Here is a 21678-nt window from a genome sequence, read left to right as displayed (position 1 = left end):
GTCTATGCACCCTATTTTAACTTACTTTACAACCTTCTCTCCCATCCCACTCCTTCCATCATGCTCCTTAAATTCAAGTTCATCTTTCTCTCTTCCTCTGGTTCTCATTCCCAGGGACTAATTAATTACATTAAAATTTTTAAAAAGAACTCAGATTTCAGTGATGGGACCACCAAATTGTCTTCAAAAAAATGTATGTTACCTAATTAAATATAAGGTCTTCTGAGCTGTAGTTTGTAGACATAATTAGGGTCCAGAACAGGCTGCTCACTGTTATATTATTATGCCAGAACTGAACGACATATTTTTTTTTTAAGATTTTTTTTTTTTTTTAATTTGACAGAGAGAGACACAGTGAGAGAGGGAACACAAGCAGGGGGAGTGGGAGAGGGAGAAGCAGGCTTCCCGCCGAGCCAGGAGCCTGATGCGAGGCTCGATCCCAGGACCCTGGGATCATGACCTGAGCCGAAGGCAGACACTTAACTCCTTAGAGCAATTCTGAGTTTTTTATGCAGTGTCCTGATGGGGTCCTTAATTAATACATTTCTCTGCTCTGGTTTGTTTTCCAATCTGTAAAATGACCTCTATTGACACCTACACTTCTAGTCAAAAGAATCCCAAGACCTTTAAAAATTGTTTTATTCAGGGGCGCCTGAGTGGCTCAGCTGGTTAAGCATCTGGCTCTTGGCTTCAGCTCCGGTCAAGATCTCGACATCATGGGACTGAGCCCTACATCAGGCTCCACTCTCAGCACGGAGTCAGCTTCGGCTTCTCTTTCCCTCTCCTTCCCCCTCTGCCCCTCCCCCTGCTCACGATCTCACTTTCATTCTTACAAAAAAATAAAATATTTTTTAAAATTTTGTTTTAGGGGTGCCTGGGTGGCTCAGTCGGTTATCAACTCTTGATTTCGGCTAGGGTCGTGATCTTGGGGGTCCTGAGATCGAGCCCTGTGTTGAGCCCCACCTCAGGTTCTGGGCTCAGTGGGGAGTCTGCTTGAGGACTCTCCTCCTCTCCCTCTGCCCCTCCACAAATAAATAAAATCTTTAGGAAAAAAAACTTGTTTTAGTTCAAAGTTAAAACAGATTATGGTAAAAAGAAAAAATTTAAATGCTTAAGACCAGTGGTTCTTAACTTTCCTGACACCTGGGACTTAGATCATCCCCATTTTTTTTTGATTACATGAAACTTTTTAATGCCTTTGTGATAATAAACCGCCAGAAATAAGGGTGAAAGACTAACTAGAGATTAGAAGAAAAATGTGGAACAAATTTAACAAAGAGTTACTGTCTGTGCCAAAGAAACAGCCCCTACAAATCAATAAGGAAAAGATAAACAACTCGACAGAAAAATGGGCTCAGGACAGGAGTAGGCAATTTACAGAAAAATACATACAAATGGCCAAATGGCCAAGAAGCCAGTCATGAGGGATGTGCAAACCAAAAGGTGTCATAATTTTTAAACAAACCGATTTAAGAAACATGGAATCTGGTCATTGCCAGCACTGGCGAGGGCACGGGAAAGCACATACTTTCACAGATGCCTGGTAGGGTATAAACCGGTGAGGCCTCTTTGGAGGAATCTGTCAGAATATTTTAACACAAACTCTCCAGGTGACCATAATCTACATTGTCCAGAATCATATTTTGAAAAACTCTGCCTTGTTGTTTCTTGGTCCTCTGGGCAATAATTAATACCAAATACCAGCCACCTGCAATAATGGACATGCTACTGATTTTATTACCAATTTCTATTTCAGTTGGGTCTCCATTCCTTTAAAAGGCAGGCACAAGGTGTTGAGTCAGCCCCTGGGGACTTTATTTTGTACAGCTGAGAATCTTGACTCTTTACAATTGAGGAAGAAGAGAGGTTGTTTTCACCTGCTACTCTCACAGCCCCTGTTTGAGAGGAAGAAGGAAGAACTACATAAGGGGTAACACAGCTTAGGCAAGGAGTAGCGAGGTCAAGTTCTTTAGAATATAAATTTTCTTTGTTGTTGTTTGGACATCAGTGGGCAGAGCCATATTTTAGAGACAGGTAACTTGAGTCCAGCCAGTAGGACTCTGTTGGGAAGATAAGAAAAAAAATGGATTAAGACTCAATGAAACTACAAGCTCACAGTAAACTTTGGACATTTGGCTCATACATATTCCTCTGGGAGCAACGGGCTACCAAGTAATATGAAAAGAGTCTTGTGAGCTTCCTGTGACACATACAAGCACCAGTCAGGTAAGCAACCGGCACTACTCACCAATCCAAGGGTCAGCAACATTCTTCTGTAAAGGGACAGGTAGTAAGTAGTTTAGGCTTTACAGCCCATTTGGATTTCTGCAGCAAGTACTCAACGGCCACTGAGCACAAAAGCAGCCACAGATCATATGTAAAGGAACAAGCATGGCTACACTGCAATAAAAATTTAGTTATGGACACTGAAATTTGAATTTCATATAACTTTCCTGTGTCATGAAATAACCGTTTTAAAACTGAGATATAATTGACATATAACATTAGTTTCTGGTGTATTTAATAACATTCTTTTTGAAACTAACAATGTACCCTGTGAAGACAGGTGCCTTTCTCAAGCTCAGTGTGTAAATGAAGAATATCCCCCCTGCTTTACCTTTACCTATGGCTCCTCTCTAATTCCAAAGCTTTCTCCTAAAAAGATATTCACACTAAGCCCAGCTGCCACCATGCTCCTTCCATCAAAGAGCCCATGAATGGTCATTAATCAACATAATTTATAAGTAGTTAAAATCTACTCCTACTCTGCTTAACTAGATAAAGTAAATCGCATGAATGAATCCCCTGTAAAGGGGAGGCCAATGCTGAGCCCACTGCTATTTCTGCTTCTTAAGCAGCAAGCTAGTTAAATTTTTTATTTATCCCCCTTGAGGTGGGAACAACATCGTACTTGTTCACATACTGCTAACCAACTCTGATGAAATTCCTTTGTAAATAAGTAGACTTCAGAGATCCTTCTAAAACAAGGGGGTGGGAGGGTCTAGTTAATCCCTGGTTAACAAGAAGATCCTTTTTCTTGAGTACTCAGATAAAAGGAGGTTTTAATGATTTCTGCAATAACTGGCTCCAAGTACAAACTGAACTGCTAAAAAATAAATTACTCCGGGGTCTTTTTGACACAGGCAGGCAGACTTTCCTTAATAGGGAAAGGATTACACATTAGTTTAAATTTCAGCAGAGGGACACCTGGGTGGCTCAGTCGGTTAAGCATCTGCCTTCAGCTCAGGTCATGATCACAGGGTCCTGGGATCGAGTCCTGCATCAGGCTTGGGGAGCCGCTTCTCCCTCGGCCTGCCACTCCCCTTGTTTGCACTCTCTCGCTCTGACAAATAAATAAAATCTTAAAAAATAAATAAATAGGGATGACTGGGTGGCTCAGTCGTTAAACGTCTGCCTTCGGCTCAGGTCATGATCTCAGGGTCCTGGGATCGAGGCCCACATCGGGCTCCCTGCTCAGCCGGGAGCCTGCTTCTCCCTCTCCCACTCCCCCCTGCTTCTGCTTGTGTTCCCTCTCTCACTGTGTCTCTGTCAAATACATAAATAAAATCTTTAAATAAATAAATAAATAAATAAATTTCAGCAGAGCCTACTAGTCAAAGATATTTGTTTGGTAAAGATCGACTGTAAATGAAGATGAGTGCTCTAAGAGCCTTCAGTCTGATACTACATGGGTAGCTCCGCTATAGCCCAGAATTCCCAGGAAGAATTGAGTCACCCAGGGTTCCCTTTACTTTGTTTTGTGTCACCTATAAGAACTCGGGATGTGGCATCAGATAGGCCTAGATTAGTCTTCCAGCTCTGTGGTCTTCACACAAACTACACAGCCTTGAGTCTCAGTTTCTTCAGAAGTAAAGTGGAAATAATAAATGTTCAAATCTCTTCTATTTATTTCATCCCTAGTCCACTTCCTCTTCCCACCTCTAAAATAAATGACCATAATTTGAAGCTAAAGCTGGAGGAAAATGGATCTGTTCCTGGTGTTTAAGCAATTCACCCAAGTTGTTTCCTGAGACTTCAAATGTCCACTATGTCAGTGGTCCTCACAGTAGCCAAGGCTACAGTCCCATTTTGGGCCATGAGACTAATACTGTCTGGCTAACAGTGGACCAGAGTACTTATAAGTGAGATGCAGTCAACATTCACTATGCGCACGCAAATGAGAGGAAGACTCCAGGTAAGTTGTAGAAACTGAGTTCTGATCTGCTTTTACTGTAAGCCAATACTTTGGGTGAGTTAGCCTCTTGGATGCTGTTTGTTTGCGTATACAATTTTTTTTTTTTAAGATTTTATTTATTTGACAGAGAGAGAGACACTGAGAGAGGGAACACAAGCAGGGGGAGTGGGAGAGGGAGAAGCAGGCTTCCTGCGGAGCAGAGAGCCCAATGCGAGGCTGGATCCCAGGATGCTGGGATCATGACCTGAGCCAAACGCAGACGCTTAACGACTGAGCCACCCAGGCACCCCAAATCTCAATCATTTTAAAGGATAATGATCCATAAAGGTATATATAAATGTAAGTTAATCAGTTTTGTCAACTACAAAATAGACATGATTTATCTCATAGAGCTGCTGAGATAAAATGAGAATTTATTCAATCCAAAGGACCTTAAATGTTCACCACTGTGCAATACTGAAGGGGTCAAGTAAAATGGAGAACTGTCTAAACTTACACCTGCTCTTAAAAACACAACTGTGCATACCAGTCTTAAGTCCTCTTAGCAGGTCATCCAGGATAAGGCAATGCAGATATAAAGAAGGAAGACTGTTATTCAGACTCACCAAATTCATACCTCTTTTAGATTTTTAAGTTCCAAGTGCCTCAACCACCCATATTCCAAGCAAAATCTAAACCTAAATCTCTCTGCTCTTATCTAAATTTTATCTAGAGCTGTGCTGTCCAATTATAGTAGCCACTAGCCACATGTAGCTACTTCTAAGTAAAATAAAAATTTTAAGTTCTTTGGTCACACTAGAAGGGTTCAACAGTCTTATTTGGCTAGCAGCTACCACACAGGACAGCAGAGATACAAAACATTTCCATCATGACAGAAGGTTCTATCAGGACAGCACTGACTGAAAAGCCTGGATGCAGGTCAACATCTTCCTTTCACTGGTGGGGACAGCATGAGGTACCACGTTGTATGATTCACTCTGGTCACAACTGGCAAAGCCAGGAGTAAGACTTCCCTTGTCCTGACTCTCCACCCCACCACCAACTCCCTTGCTGGAGGCCAGTCAAGGACCTTTTCCTTACATGGCAAGGCACTACGCTGTGTAATTCCTTAAGGCCGGCCAAAAGTTTCCTGGCTAAAATGGCCATCTCAAAAGCAGGCCACTTCTGCACAGAGTCCCTGGAGAATCAGAGCCTCAATGAGTGCTTCCCAGAGAACACTGCAACTAAGGTATTAGTCCACTGAGGTGTAAGTCAAACCTAGATAGAGCAATTATTTTAAGCATCAGAAGTATGGCAAACAAATCCCATTTAACGAACTCACCTTTGTTCTCTAAATATAAGACAAAGTTAGAATGTTTTACTCCTGCCTTTGAGAGTAATTAACCAGTTACAAAACCCTTAAAATGGGCATTTATATTTCATATACTCTTCTGCAAGTGAGTCATGTTTTCACAAGGACATCCCTGACTGAAAATGCTTCTTCTTTCCCAGGAGGCAGAATTTAAAAGGACTTGTCTAACCTGAAAATGTACCTTCTCAGGCCAGCTCAATTAGGACAGGCCCATTCCTGCAGGCTTCTCCTCCTCTGCTTCTATTAAGTGAGCCCTTAATGCCTGGGAATAGTGAAAGTGACTATGAACCTCCTGTCTATGCTACATAGAAATCCAAAGCTCAGCCTAAGCTGCCCTTGTTTTCAGCAAGAGCATGGGCCTCAAAATGCCCCCAAGTCTACACCTTGTCTGGCCATACAGGAGTCAAGGATGTTGATGCACTGTTTCACGCATCCTATTACCAATTCAACTAAGGGGACCTCTTTGTCTAGAGTTATCACTACTGATGGTGCTTGAAATGCACAGGCCGTTCTCTGAGCAAGTAGCTGGAGAGAGTAAGCCTGAACACACATATGTTCTTCAGAAACCTTTCTAGTACTACTCATTTAACAGGCTCCTTTTTATGCTCCAATTATGAATTACTCCAACTTCAAAACTGTAAGGAAGAGTAAGTAATTGAACAAGTACTGAGGCCTAGTCATGGGCCTTGTAAAAAAACAAAAACAAAAACACAACAAAACAAGGAATACTGCTTAAGAGACTGCATTACTACAAAACTAGTTCTAGGTTTCATATGAATGTCAGGACTAAAGTACTGACCAGAAGCTTATTTTGATCAGTCTATTTATCTTATTCTTGTCATTTATTTGACCTTGCGGATGCAGTAGTACCAAATACTATTAGGTGCTCTTTTATATGAGTCTGAGATAGCTATTATCCCTCTACTTTTTCAAATGAGAAACTAGGATCAGGGTTGTGACTTGCTTAGGGCCACCCAGCTAACCAAGTTTATCTAGCTCTAAAGTCTATATTGCAGTGGTAAGCAAGTGGACTTTTTGTCCATGGTCTTTCATTCCTACTAAAAATGTGAGGCTCAAAAAAAAATTAAAATTAAAAAATAAAAATGTGAGGCTCAACAGGAAAAGATGAACTTCAAATCTTACCTTATTCCACTGGTTCTGAAACTTTAGTATGCATCACATCACCTGGTTGACTTGTTAAAACCTAGCCGACTAAGCCCCCACACTCCCAGAGTTTGGGCCAGCAGGTACGGATGAGCCCAAGAATTTGCATTTCCAACAAGTTCTCAGACAATGCTGATCAGGAAAACACACTTTAAGAACCACTGCTCCATTCAAATCCTCCCATGTCAGTCAGTGCCATCAGTAGCTAAAGACCCCTAAATTTAATCTAAAGGTAGTGAATGCCATAGATAATAAGATCTTCAGCATGCCACTAAACTGTGCCAATACCTCCACTTACCTTCTAATGCTCTGCCTTAACCATTCTAGGGATATCAGTATGAAAAAACCTCTTGCTCTTTGTGCTCTGCTTAGTCACCCAATCCTAAAAGATGACATCAGGATCAAATAATGGCTTGTTAAACATGAAGGAGAAAGGATTAGGATTCTGATGAGATACATAATAAAAGAGCTGCAAAAGCAGTTAACTATCTCTAGTATTTAGGTAAATGCTCATTGAAAGATAGAAGATATTGAGAATAAATATCAAGCTTCTATAAACATATACTGAAAAACACTGTTCTGGTCCTTCAAAAACAAAACCAACCATAAATTTAATAATTTAACCAACGGAGTACCTTAACCAAACGAAGCAAAACACACATCTTAGTCAAGTAAGATAGTAAAGTCCAGATGGATCAATTTCTCCAAAGATAATTTGTGGTCAGCTGTACTAATCTGAATCATTCAGGATTGTTAAATAAATATTTAAAAATGCAGATTTCTGGGGCAGCTGGGTGGCTCAGTCGGTTGAGTGTCCGACTCTTGATTTTGGCTCAGGTCATGATATCAGATCTTTCTTAAAAAGAAAGAGAGGGAGAAAGAAAGAAAAAAAGGAAGAAAGAAAACTTAGTATAAAGCTCTCACTTTTTCTCACTTGATTTTCAACCAGCTAATGAGCTAGAAGAGAGAAGCGTTCCCATTTCACAATTTAAACATTTGTTGAAAGCATCTGTACTATCCATACAGGATGAGATAGTGTTCTTTTACACTTCCTAGTAAATAAGCAAAACATGTAAATTTCTCCAGTCCAGAATGAAAAATTAGAAGAAGAGGACAAGAAAAGCTCAAAGCCAGAGAAAAGTGGTTGCTTCTGACTTGGGATTAAGTGGTAATCACAGACAGACTTCAGGAAAATGGAAGGGGGATATCCATTAACTATGCCTTCAATATGGAAATAGGCTCTGAGATGTTGCTAATCCTAAAGGAGTTTACAATACTTCGTGCCTTCCTAAATAGGTAGAAAAATGGGAAGTACCAGGCATACTTATCCAAACTGTACCAAATTCTAAAGACTAAGAGTATTCCAGAGTAAAAAGGAATACCTGAACAGAACAAAACAGGACTATAGACTTGTAGGAGAAGAATACACACTGAACTTTATTTCTGGGAAACAGAGTTGCTGCAGAAGGACCTTTTTTTATTTTTAATCAAGTTTTCAATAAGTGTACTTCACAAAACTATCTTCTCCTTTGTACAATAGCACCTACTGGCATGCATATTTACGTATGTGCCATCAGTATGGATTCTGCTTAATATTCTGGTAGTCTTGTACCAACATTTCCACTGTTTTCAGTCACTTATGGACCCAAATGAATCATATTGTACTGTAACTTTAAGCTATTGCCCTAAAAACTTGAGCTCAATACAAACACTATCTGACACCTAAATTCCACAGATTAGCTCCAGTCCTAAAGAAGTTCTATAGTATTTTCAGGGCTGTAAGAGGAAAAATTTTAGCTTCCTGTTTTCCCAACTAGAATCCAATTTTCTACAGAGCAAACAAGCATATTTCTGCTAACAGACAACTTTCCTGACATTCTGAGATTAGGAAGGTGTTAACATTTGTAAAGGACTATAAAGTTCCGCTGAAGTGCCTATTTTTCTAACACACTGCATTCAAGGGAGAAAGGTGATCTGATTTTTTAGGGGAAAAAAAGTAGTAATTATGGTCAAACCACCACCAGCTGAACATGCACAAAGGGCACTAACCCGGAGACCTCTCAGAGCTGAGGGGGAAGGGTGTCTGGCCTGGAAGTGTAACAAGCCAGCAGTTACAAAGACTAGACAACTTATGTTCCTCCTCCCTGCTGTTGTTTTCTTTCCTGGCTAACTGGAACCAGGAAAAATTAAGAAGTAGATCCTGACGGGGCGCCTGGGTGGCTCAGTCAGTTAAGCGTCTGCCTTCGGCTCAGGTCATGATCTCAGGGTCCTGGGATTGAGCCCTGCATTGGGCTCCCTGCTCAGCAGGGAGCCTGCTTCTCCCTCTCCCTCTGCCTGCCGCTCTGCCTACTTGTGATTCCACTCTCTCTCTCTGTCAAATAAATAAATAAAATCTCTAAAAAAAAAAAAAAAAGTAGATCCTGAGGTATGATCAATTCCCTGACAGACTCTTGTTTCTTCATTTCTGATGTTAAACAGCAAGAACTAGTGACACTGCATTCATTCTTGTGAAAATGCACTGATTATAAGAATAAGGCACGTTCAGTCTAATATTAGTCTCGATTACTTTTCCATATTCAAATCACTATAAGTAATACCACTACATACTCTGAAGTTTTCTCTGAGAGGTTTAACAGCTTTCATATCAAGACACTTCATGGATTGGAAGCAGTAACAACAGTAGCATATTTAAACTGCTCCACAAAATTAGTTTCCCAGGATTTTAAGTACTGAGCCTAATCTCTAAGATTTTAGTTCTTCAAATTTATGAAGATGGTGATTTTACACTCTTTATTTCAGGCAATTCAGTTCAAGGATTTAAACCATTTCAAGCAAATACTTGAATTAGCTACTGTCACATGATTTCTCGGACAGAATGTGAACATTTCTAGTGACTGACAAATCTACCTGTTCAGGAAAACCTGAAAACTACTTTTCTAAACCTCATGTAATACTGCTGTCTGATACAGAAAGGTAACGGGAAATACACAGAACTTTAAACTTCTATTCCAGGTGAAATGATTTAATGAGCTTACAGGTATCCTAAAAAAATTTTTTTTCTAGAACAATTAGGAATTTGGACATCTTTGGAACTGAAATAAGGTACTAGGTTTCCAATTTTTGCAAGGAGAAAAAAAAAACCCTTTTAGATTGGGAATAAATGGAGATGTCACTCTTCCACTGATAGTAAAGTATTAACTGCCAGAAAGTACCTTCCATCCCTATTCAACCTGGTATATCAGGAGCCTCTATACTGAGGCCCCATGAAAAATATGGAATCTCAACAGAGGAAGTGAGTGTACAGACCTACAAGTACTAACTTCAAAATGTTCACTGTGGGAACAATATGGATTTGTCTGGTTCATCTGTATTTAGTCGTTACTGGTATTTACTTTCTCAATGTTTGAATGAATAAATATGGCAGCTTAAATTTTCCATTTACAATTAAACATGAAATTTTTAGTTTCCTGAGTAGATCTACAAATATTGCACCATCCCAAGCGCAAAGGGGGAAGTCTTACCTGTCCTGAGCCTAGCCTGTCCCGATCCACAGCAACAGTATCATATTCAAGGCTCCCTAGTGACCCTCTCCCTTGGGTAAAATCTCACAATATCCAAATTCAAAAATTAAAGTTGTTCCCTTTGTACAAAAGACTAAAAAAGCTGGGCACCTGGGTGGCTCAGTCAGTTAAGCATCTGCCTTCAACTCAGGTCATGATCCCAGGGTCCTGGGATAGAGCCCATATCGGGTTCCCTGCTGAGCGGGGAGCCTGCTTCTCCCTCTCCCTCTGCTCCCCCTGCGTGTGCTCTCTGTCAAATAAATTAAAAAAAAAAAAGACTAAAAAAGCAATCTCTGAAAAAGGTTTGGGTTTATTTTTTTGTGTTTTTTTTAAGGATTGGCAAGGAACTAAAAATTCTGTACTAAGTTTCACCTTTCCTACAATGATCCTCACATGCTCTTTAATCCTCAATCTTGTGAGTTAAGTATTAGACCTAGTTTACAGGTAAAGAACTAAGGCTTGGAGATGAACTTCTTGCTATTGAGCAGAAGTACAAGAACTCAAGTTCAAATCCCCTTGACTCAATCTCTGTCCTTTCCACTTTACCATGGTTGATCTGGCCAGGACACACACAATTTGGCCGGGACACACACAGACACACAGACACACACACAGGACCATTCACATTCTGAATCAGAGAAAAAAGAGAAGAAAGAGGCCCAAACTTTGAAGACTTTAAATTCAATTTTGGACATTCTCACACACTGAGGGCAATATAGCCATGCAGTATTAATAAATATTCACTTTCCCACAAGATATTTTTCTCCATATACTTTATGAACCATATGTTCCTGAGATGTTTATCTTTTGAAAGCTTTATCTTTGAAAACTCATCCACCTGGTTTAATCTAACGGACATTAGTAAACATAACCCGCAACTGATTTTGGTTTAAGTAGCACTCAGCATTAGCTAGACTTATGAGCCATTGAAATTTCTGCTTACTAGATAAATTTTTTCATGAAATCTCCCAAATGCCTATACTCATGCATAACTGTTAAAATGGAGTTTCCGACTTCAATTCTCATTCCTAAGCTTTATTATTTAAAGCATTCTTTTTTTAAAGATTTTATTTATTTATTTGACAGAGAGACAGCCAGAGAGGAAACACAAGCAGGGGGAGTGGGAGAGCGAGAAGCAGGCTTCCTGCTGAGCAGGGAGCCTGATGCGGGGCTCGATCTCAGGACCCTGGGATCATGACCTGAGCCGAAGGCAGAACCAGTATTCTGCTCACAAACCTTTATAAATCTGGGCATTCATTAAATAGATGCCTATTTAAGGCATTCTTGTTGCCAAGAATTACTATTTCACAGAATACAAGTTGGTCCCTTTAAGCAATATATGACTAAATGAAAAATTAAGGTAACTCTCAGATGCTTTGAGTCTTCTCAGTTTAAAAATGTTTTGGAGGGAAAAAATAAAAGTAAAAATGTCTTAGGGGGAGAAGTAAAATAGTGGCCTTTGAAAAAACATGCTGACACAAGACATACTGAGTTCTGTCATTTAAAAAAAAATCACGAATAATGAATTCGGCATTTCACTTACTAACAGCATCTAATAAAGATAAAGCTCTGGGTAACTTTTTTTAAACTGAGATAGAATTGACATGTAAGTTCTGGGTATCTTTAAGAGAAAATCCATAGTTCTATTAAAGGGCTGAGAAATTAGCCACAGCAATATAGTTTCTTCATTTCTAAGCCCATCCCCTCTGAAAAAGAAGTTTTCAGCAATGACAATCTTGCCTTATTCTTATTCTTAGAAAAGGAGGAACCAGATACACATTTGGCTCCTACTTAGCCCAAACCGAGATACACCACCTTTCATTTTATAGTGGTTGCTTAATAATCAGAAGAGATCAGTGTAGGCTGTGAAGTTCAGTGAGGTAAAGACTCAACCAACTCTAGTTATATGCTACTGTTCACTGTGTAAATGTCAGAAGATTTAAAAGGTTATCAGGGAATACCAGTGAAGGAAGGAGTCACCAACATCAGTACCTGAAACATAACATTCAAAATAAAGATCCACTGCAGAATAGATGCTGTATGACCGTAGTTTAAATTTTAAAATGTGAGCGAAGAGGCTCTCTATATACTTATTTAAATCTCAATAGTTTGTGAAACATAGAAATATCATCCCTATCTATATATGACAAAACAAGGTTTGGCAGTCAGGGTTAAGTTTCATACTAAGAATAGGGACTTATTTAGATTTCTCTACTTTACCCCAGCTGCTCAAGAACGTTATCTCCCCACAGCCTCCCTCTTCATCACTTATACCCTTTATTATCAATCTGGTTCCAGCCTTAACACCAAAGCATCTCTTTAATACCTAGCTCTCCAGATGCAAGGGGTCTAAACTATCTTTACCAGCACATAATTAAGGGCAGGCTGTGACATCTCTTACTAGAAGCTTACCAATTACAGTCTGGGTTCTGGAATCTAGACCAGGCAGTATGCTACCAAAAAGGGAAGTTGAGAAGGTGTAAAAGGCCGAATTTTCCTTTCTTGGTCACAGGTTCTCCCATAAACCTATGCAATCTGTACTATTCCCATTAAATTCAGATTTAATGAATACAAAAATGTGATGTCTACTAAGCTCTCAAAATTTGTTCCTTTCCTCCTACTTCCCCTTCTACTCCATAGCAAGAGCTCAGATAACAGACTACAAATGAAGAGGCTACCTTATAGGAGTTGGGTAAAATAAGAGGTCTTAGCCAATGAGATCCCCTAATTTACTGATCCTGAAACCTGCTAGGTTTAAGTCTTCTGTCCAACCAGTATTCTGCTCACAAACCTTTATAAATCTGGGCATTCATATATGGCAACAAAATTAAAATCTGGGCTTTTACGAAGTGGCAAAGGGTGCATTTCTCGTGTACTCTAGTGTAGGACTAACCTTAAACTTAAAACATTTTTGGGGGGTGGGTAAACTCCAAACTGCCAAGGATGTCTCCTTCAAGAAAGATCCCAGGCATCTATCTTTGCTAGGCTGTGCTAAGAAAAATACAAAGAAATATTGAGTCCAAGAGTTGGCAGATTTTTGTTCTTAAAACATAGGAAGATGTCAGAATACCCAGGGATCTATGAAACTTGTTCTCAACAACAAAGACAAGAGAATTAAAGTCCCCAATAATGCTGATTGCTTTAACACCTTTTATTGGAGCCTATCTAGGTGTACCTCAGGAATGCTAATGAATGGAGTTCTTTGGGTCCTTAAATCCACAGAAACAAAGTTAACTTCAAAGGCTCAGTGAGGAATTAACAGCCTGGTAGAGATGCACCTCTACCCTAAATCTAATGGAGAGAGCATGAGGGATATGTAAATAAAAATATCTACTATAAATTTCAGAAAAATTCTCAAGAACAATACACAAAGGTAAAGGTGGCAGGGAGACAACTGAATGGATATAAAAACTTAAGCCAACAAATTGAAAATGAGTACTGTCCAAAAAAGAAATTTAAAACTTAAGTTGCCTCTCTCCCTTAGTTTCTTTCTCTACTAAAATTTAGAGACATAAATAACAGATAAAGGGTTCTAGCTTGATGGTATTACAAACTATATACCCTAAGATATACTTGAGATAATCAGTAAAATCACTTCTCTCCCAGTATGAAAAATACTTAAGACTCTTTCTTGGACATACAGAATAAAAATTATGTTAAACAATATCTATTTGCTGTTATGTCAGCATACTGTCATTTCCTATAGCCCTACCAAAAATACCATTAATATCTAACATATTTTACAAGCTTCTTCCCACTTAATAATAAAGCCTAGGCTACCAAGACACCCGCCCTCCTTCCCCCCCAATCTTTATCCCCCTCCACAGCACCCAAGCACTGGTGTTATCAATACAGAGCATAAGACACACACCTAGATAGGCAGGTTGTGGGGGAAGGGCAGGGGCTGGTAAAACGTTAATTATTCCTTGCCTCGTTAGATTTCCTACATCAGTGACTGGCCTGCAGCCACAGGGATGGAAAGCTGATCTCAAACTTCATTTACAAGGCATGGAAATACAGAGAAAAGACTTGTTCCAAGTATTACTACTCAAAGTTTAAACACAATCTGGAAGCTTCCTTTAAACACAATACCTCATTCACTTCTTAAAGGCCAGTTAGGAACTTCTCCCATCCCAACCTTTTTACCTTAAGAAGCCATAGTCTCAACAGTTTGCCGAAACACCCTTATTATGCAAAGTTATTGGTTCAAAATAATTAAGGAGCAGATTATCTAAACCACAGGACACAGAAAAGTCACTCAACTGACTCTCCCACAAAGAAATGCAATGAATTAACTATATTTTACCATTCTTTCAAGGTTTTTTTTTTTTAACCTTAGGGTCCCAAATCAAATATTCATTTAAAGCCTCATTCAAAAGTAAACAATTACATTTGAATTCATTTTTCCAAATAAAGCTAGAACTTTACTGGAGTTCAACATAGTTTCATATGGGAAGTATGAATTCCCTCACAAAAACACACTTCTGGGGAAAGAACTTTGGGTTTGAAGAAAATTAGTTTTATTTTGCACTGCAAGTATGACAAATGTCGTTAAAGATCCATAACATACATATGCATTCATACCCAAATAATATGAAATAACACACAATCTCATAATCTGAAGGCTCTTAAAATGAAATCTATCCACAAAATACAGTAGAATCATTTCCCATATCCTCAGCAGTAGAGGATAACTGTTACTATAATTAATATACCACACAAAGCTTTCTCAAACATATTTACATATTTAAAAGGCTGACAGTTTTTGCACCCCCCCCATGCTGAAAACAAACAAAAAATCCCAATGGCCTAATTTTGGAATGTAATTTTTAAGACATGTTAAGAATCCCTGGCTCTTGTATATTGTATAAATGGATACCAATTCACTAAGACCCAGAACAAATTAATGAATCACTCTTTCAAACTCTCACAATTCCTCATTTTTATGCTGTTAAAGAAAAAAGCCAGACCTTTTTTTTTTTTTTTTTTGCTGCTATTGATTAAAATGAGATTTGGGGACTGATTCTGGATTTCTATTTTCCATTTTATCTACTTACCAAAGAAAAGTATGAGTTGGAGACCTCAATATTACCTAGTTTTCACCTTTCAAACTATGAGGTATTTCGGATTCCTTTAATAACTCCTGGATATTCTAGTTTTACCAGAAACATCAGAATCTAAAATTTGTTTGGGAGTTCTGATATGCTAGTAATCTAAAAAGCACATGCTGACAAACAACTTTGTTTCATGTCTAAGTGTAGTATAAAGATTCCACAGCAGTCACTAATTCTGAAAAGGTGCTCCAAGGAGTTTGGGTGTAGAAGGAAAGAAAACACCAGAGCCCGATGCTTAAGTGTTTCTGGATTGAGCAGGAAGATGTACCAGATTTCATTTGAAGGTGCCATCAGTTTGCAGTTTTAAAAATGTGATGGGAATTTCCAGATAGCCACATCATCAATCTTTCCACCCCCCACCTTAATCTGCAACTAACACACAGAAATACAACTATCTGTTAGCATCAGAGACTATTTATATTTAATTCCTCCATACAATCTGAATCCATTAAGCTAAGCAGAATCAACACCAAACATGACGTCAAACTATGATCCCATAACATTACTTAGACTAACTAATCACTAATTGAATCAAGTCTTATACTTTGCTCATCGCAGGGAGGGAGGAACCCCACAAATCCAGAGTAGACAGGCAAAAACTCCAAGTCCTTGAAACAGCAGAAGGAAAGATCACTAAACCCCAATGTGACGTTACCTTTATCAACTCTACAGATAGCTCGGCAGTCTGCACAGTATGTAATAATGACTTAGCCCCACTACAGTTAGTGCTACCAACACTTAGAAAGAAAAGAGGTAGGTAAAAGATTATGGTTTCTGCTCCTGAAACGCCCAGTTCACGTCAGTATTTTAAATATAAACGCACTTCACAAATAACAGATTTTCTCAGCAGTTGAGTATGGGCCAGAACACTGTAAATTCCAAACGAAGAGCAACAGTTTTAACTATTGTAAAGAATGAGCTCCAAAGAACAAAAAGTCTTTTAGATCTTAAGGGATGAGGGCAGGTAGAATGAGGGATGTTTTTGTATATATGAACTTGCACAGTTACTCTGTAAGTTGGGTTAAGTCCACTTAAGATCATGCTTAAGCAAACTCTTCTTAATACAAAGATCAATAATGACATGTCTGAGTATAATTTAACACTGATTTTTATTTTTTAAAAACTGTCTTTCATAATTACATAAATCAATCACTAGTTAACAGGGTATTCCTTAAGAGAGCAAGCACACAGTTACTAACACTACATCTTTCTTCTAGACAGTATTTACAAAGATAATTACTCCAGTGTCAGACACTTAGGATGGTGGGGAGGCAGTTAAAAGTGCTTTTTCTCTTGAAGGAGCAGGTTTAGTTAAAAAGTAAGCAAATGACAAACTATCAAATCCTTCCCTCCCACATTTATCAGCTCTGTAAGAAAGTAGAGATGTGCAGCTTTTAATTTTGTCATACTGCAATCATATATATAGCATACTGGCTAAGCTTGGGAGCTTTGGAATGCCAGACTCACCTGCCCACAAGCAAGCTAGTAAACATACCTAAGTCTCAGTCTCCTCATCTATAAAATAGAGATAATAGTACTTAACTCATAGGGTCCTTCCAAGGATTAAATCAAATTAGATGATCCACGGAAAGACCGGAGATTTGTGCCAGGCAGACACTAAGCATTCAATAAATATGAACAATTACAAGTGATCATATTCTAAAAGTCAATATACTCAGTTTACTTCGGTTTCTATAAAAATGGCATTAAAGATCAATAATTTACCCAGCCAACAATCATCACATACTCAATAATTCCTTTGCATAATTTAAGTGAGAACCATGGAGATTAACTTTCTGAAGAGAAAGGACTAAACTTTGTTTCACTACTAAATACACCATATACTAAGCCCAATCTTGAAGTCAAAAGAACACTTTTCCTGTTAAGCTCCTACCTTCCTCCAAGGGAGGTCAAAAGGACTCTACATCCTCATCTGCCACATCCTTTCTTTGCTCCCACATCCCCAAGAAACATCTGTACTTGGGGCACCTGGGTGGCTCAGTCATTAGGCATCTGCCTTCAGCTCAGGTCATGGTCCCAGGGTCCTGGGATTGAGCCCCGCGTTGGGCTCCCTGCTCAGTGTGAGGCTGCTTCTCCCTCTCCCATTCCTCCTGCTTGTGTTCCCCATCTCCCTGTGTCTCCCTCTGTCAAATAAATAAATAAAATCTTAAAAAAAAAAAAAGAAAGAAAGAAACATCTATACTCTTTGCAGCTTTCTCAACTGCAGGGGATTCATCACCCTTTTAAAATCCTGATAGGTTACCTAAACATAGTTAAGAAATACTCCAACTCCTGACACTCAGCACCTAGTCTTGCACAACACTCGGCTCAGAAGTCACCTCCTTTGAGAAATTTCCCCACCCGCAGACAAAATTAAGTCCCCTAATTTCTCAAAGCATTTTGGGTATACATACACCTCATCACCTACCTTATAATTAACTAATTATGTCTCTCCCAAGGACTAGACTAAGGGCAAGAAGCACTGTGACCAAAGGTCAGCTCTAGCACGACGCAATGTTTGGCACTTATTAGGTGCTCAAGAAGTGCTACACTTTAACCACAATCCTTCCTTGCAGCGAGTCACATCTCTTGTTAGATGCCCACTACAACTCTGAACATAAGGCTGCTCTCAGTAGAGCAGGCTAACACGACGGACTGCTGATTACAACATCAGAAAACCTACTCATCAGCTTCTCCCATTGGAGAGGTTCCCGGAACCCGAACTCAACTGAGCAGGATTATGTACCATCAGAATCAGTGGGAATTCCCAGCACGCTACAGAGGGTACCTTCTCCTTCAATAAGACTGTTGAAAAGCCCACAGGGTGGGCTTTTTATTGGGGGACTCTTCATTGAATGACTGAAGCGGAAATACTCAAAGAATAAATGCCTTGATTTGGCTGATAAGGGGTCAAAAACATAAAGATCTGGGAAAAGCAACCTAGCTCTTGACTCCTGAAGAACAGCGGCTTCTGAAAAAGAACAGGAAACAGGGGTGGGTGCTGGCTACTCTTTGTTTCAATAAATAAAATCTTTTTTTTCTTCCCCACAGCCCAAAAGCAAAGGCCAATACATCAGGGTCCAGATGAGATGCTCAACAACCTTTCCTCCTGACAAGTACACTAAACTGCGGTTCTAAAAAAACAAAAACACTGCATTAGGAACCTCAGCCACCATGAAAAGTTCTAGTCAGGAATACTTTAATTTTTTTAAAAAAATCTATATGCCCGAATCCAACATTTACATTGGATGGCCCATAGAGGACTTGCAAACTTTCTGAAGGGAAGTACTGCTACTACCTTCGCAAAGAACACAACTTGGGAAAAACAACCTCAAAATATGATAAACTCCACAAAGGGTGGCTTTAGTTTTAGAACCATAATTCCCATCGTAAACATCTTACACCCCCACCCCCACCCCAAATCAACAGTTGCCGAAGGGTATCTTTCATTCTGGAAACGGAAAAGGAAACAAGCAAGAAGCAGAAAGGGAATAACCCCCAAAATAAAGTTCTCCTTTGAAAAAATAGTAACAATTCAGTCTCCCACCCTTCCCTCTCTGGTGAGGTCTGTGATTTATACGGCTTTGCTCTGCAGAAAGCTCTTTCTGGGCTGCTCAAGGAAAGAGCCGAGGGAGGGAGAGAGACACAGGCACAGAAAGGAGAGGAGAAAAAGAAAATGGCGCAGAGACTAAGTCCCGACTGTCGACAAGGCGACTTTCCCGGGAGGAATCCGGGCCAGGAAAGGCTGCCCGAAGCCCCGCGGCGGGCGACGCCGGGTCTCCGTTGCCCCCTCTTGGGAGGGCCGCGGTCTGGGGGGGCTGGGGTCCCCGGAAAGGGGCTCCAGAGGCGGCCCGATGGGAACAATGGGGCCGGTGAGCGAGGAGCCGGGACTTAGTCTCTGGGACGCCATGTCTGTCCTCTGCCCGGCTCCGGCCGGGCGCGGGGTAGGCGGCCGGCAGCCGGGGGACCCGGGGTCGGGGCGGGGGGCACACTCACCATTCAATCGGAAATCCGCTTCAATCTGGAGAGAGAAAAGGAGGGAATATGAACAAACAGGCTCCTTTCACCCCGCGGGAGGCGAGCGCGCGGGGCCGGGGGCCTAGCCCACCCTGCGCCCCCGGGATAAGGGGGCCCCGGGAACGGCCATAAGGGGCAACCATACCCCCAATCTGTAACTTCGAGGCATTCGCCCGAGGCCTAGCGCGCCCAGCTCCGCCGCCCGGCCGCCCCTGGCCGGGGGCTCCGGCCTGTCAAAGCGGCCGGGCTGGGGCCGGGGCCTGCGCCGGGGGTCGCGGAGGGCCGGGGCGGGGAGCCGGGAGGACCCGGCCGAGCCGTACCTGGGAATCGTTGTGGAGATGGTCCCCACTCATGTCGGCCGGAGCGGCGAGTGCGGCTGGCGGCGAGGGGCGCCGAGGGGAAGCAGACGGTCGGGACCGGCCTGTGCGGGCGGACGGGGGCTCCGGGAGGCTCCCGGAGGCGCGGGTATGTGGCGGCGGCTGCGGGCCTGAGACTCCCGGAGCGGCTGAGACGGCGACAGCGGCGGCGACGCTGACTGCCGGGCGGGCGGCGAGAGCGGACCCCAGCAGTTGTGTAACAGCCTAAGTTCGCATTTCGGCTCACTGCGCCTGCGCGGCCGCTTTTAAACGAGACGTCGCCGACGTCAGAGACTCGCGGAAAGAGGCTGAGGGTTGCGAGGCCAGCCCCCCCTCACGCTTTCAAAGGCGGGCCCCACTTTGCATCGCAAGCCCCGCCCCCTAGCCCAAGCGCGCCGCTGTGATTTGCATAAGGAGCCGACTCCTCCCACGGCCGCCCACCCAGAACAACCTTTCCTTCCTCTCCCGGCGCCTTTTCTCGGAACCCCGTACTCCGCTGCGAAGCAGTGCGCAGGCGCAACCCAGACACCGCCCCCGGACCCCGGCCGGCAGTGCGGCCACGTGGTGGGCCTTTAAAGGCCGCGGCGGGACCGCGGCAGCTCTGGGCGGAGTTGCTGTCCTGCTTCTCTACTCTTTGCAGCTGAACATACCTTGGCCACATGGGCCCCAGACCTTTTACCAGCTCCTTTTCGCTCCCTAACCGGTCCCCGAAGCCGCCTGGAGGCAGGAGGTCCCTCCCTAGTCTTTGTCCAGGCCTTCCAACATTCTGCATTATTTCACTCCACTTCTTAAATTTTATTTTAATTTTTTAACCAACCAAAAGTCTGGTTTAGCTCCAGTTTTCAGCCGGGTAAATATAGTCCTGGGTCGCAAGAGCCCTAATTTCATTGGTTCATTCCATAAACATTGAGCATCTACTGTGAGCCAGGAATCGTGCTGAAAAAGGGGGTGATGCAAAGGGCCAAAGGGAATGGGACCTCTGGGTAAACAGGACCTGGCTCTGTCCATTGCTGTATCCCTAGCACACTATAGGGCAGAAGTGAGATGAATAGGACACAGACCTGCCGTTTATGGAGCACCTACTGTGTTCTCTACTCTGAATCAACAGGATAGCTCTGCGGGGCTATTTTATTAAACTGTGTCAGGGATAAGTGACCTACAACCTCCTGTCTGACATCTACATTTGGATACCTCACAAGCCTCTCCAGGGCTGAACTCGCCATCTTCTTCCACCTAGCTAGAAAAGCTCCACCCTGGACGTCTTCCTCCTTCCTTTCTCATTAGTCCAGCTGATTGCATCTCTTAAACCCATCTACCTCTTCTGCCCACGCATCTGTCAAAATCTGCGTTATCTCTTGCTTGGATTATCATAATACACTCCTAACAAGGGTTCCTCTTTCCACTCTGGCCTTCTCACAAGCTGCTAGCCAACAGTAGTCAAAGTGAATTTTTCAAAGTGCAGATCTAACTTACCCCTTCCCACAATACTTCCCATCACTGTGGTATAAAGCTCAGAATTCTTCAAGTAGCTGCCAGGGCCCTGCTCCATAACCTGCTTCATTCAAGTGTGACTTTTGTGAATTTTGCCATATCTATTAACCACTTCCACTATTTTACTTAATATTTTAATTGATCCCCTTCTTTACTTAGCTTCCTCCTAAGTAATAATATCTATGAAATAATAATGTCTATGATATCATTTACAGATAAATACAAAAAGTGCCCATCCGTGGACCCTTGAAATCATCTCTTATCGCATCTAGTGGTGAGCACTTTGGGGTTCATTCTTGTGAATGCTTCAAAGTTCAACCTTAATATCACTTTCTCAAAGTGATCCCCCCTCCCACATTCTCTGACTCCCTCTTTCCTCACCCAGATCAAGTGCCCCTCATAGAGTATCTTTTCCTTTGTAATACTTATC

The 21678-nt window shown here is 41.6% G+C and overlaps 1 protein-coding gene across 2 annotated transcripts in view; it reads right to left on the bottom strand.

Moving 5' to 3' along the window:
* TOP1 (DNA topoisomerase I) overlaps positions 1-19983 on the bottom strand; it is a 90719-nt gene extending 70736 nt beyond the window's left edge. For both annotated transcript variants that reach the window (XM_021688924.1, XM_044918495.1), the window contains exons 1-2: positions 19722-19983; positions 19381-19405 (exon numbers count right to left, since the gene is read on the bottom strand). In XM_021688924.1, coding sequence (XP_021544599.1) covers positions 19381-19405; positions 19722-19754 — 58 coding nt within the window. In that variant the 5' untranslated portion in view covers positions 19755-19983. The remainder of the gene's footprint in view (positions 1-19380; positions 19406-19721) is intronic.
* Between the last annotated feature and the right edge of the window lie 1695 nt (positions 19984-21678).

The sequence above is a fragment of the Neomonachus schauinslandi genome, chromosome 10 (genome assembly GCF_002201575.2).
Source record: "Neomonachus schauinslandi chromosome 10, ASM220157v2, whole genome shotgun sequence".
NCBI lineage: Eukaryota > Metazoa > Chordata > Mammalia > Carnivora > Phocidae > Neomonachus > Neomonachus schauinslandi.
Note: the sequence above shows the minus strand (reverse complement) of the source record. Positions and strands in the feature narration are given on the sequence as shown.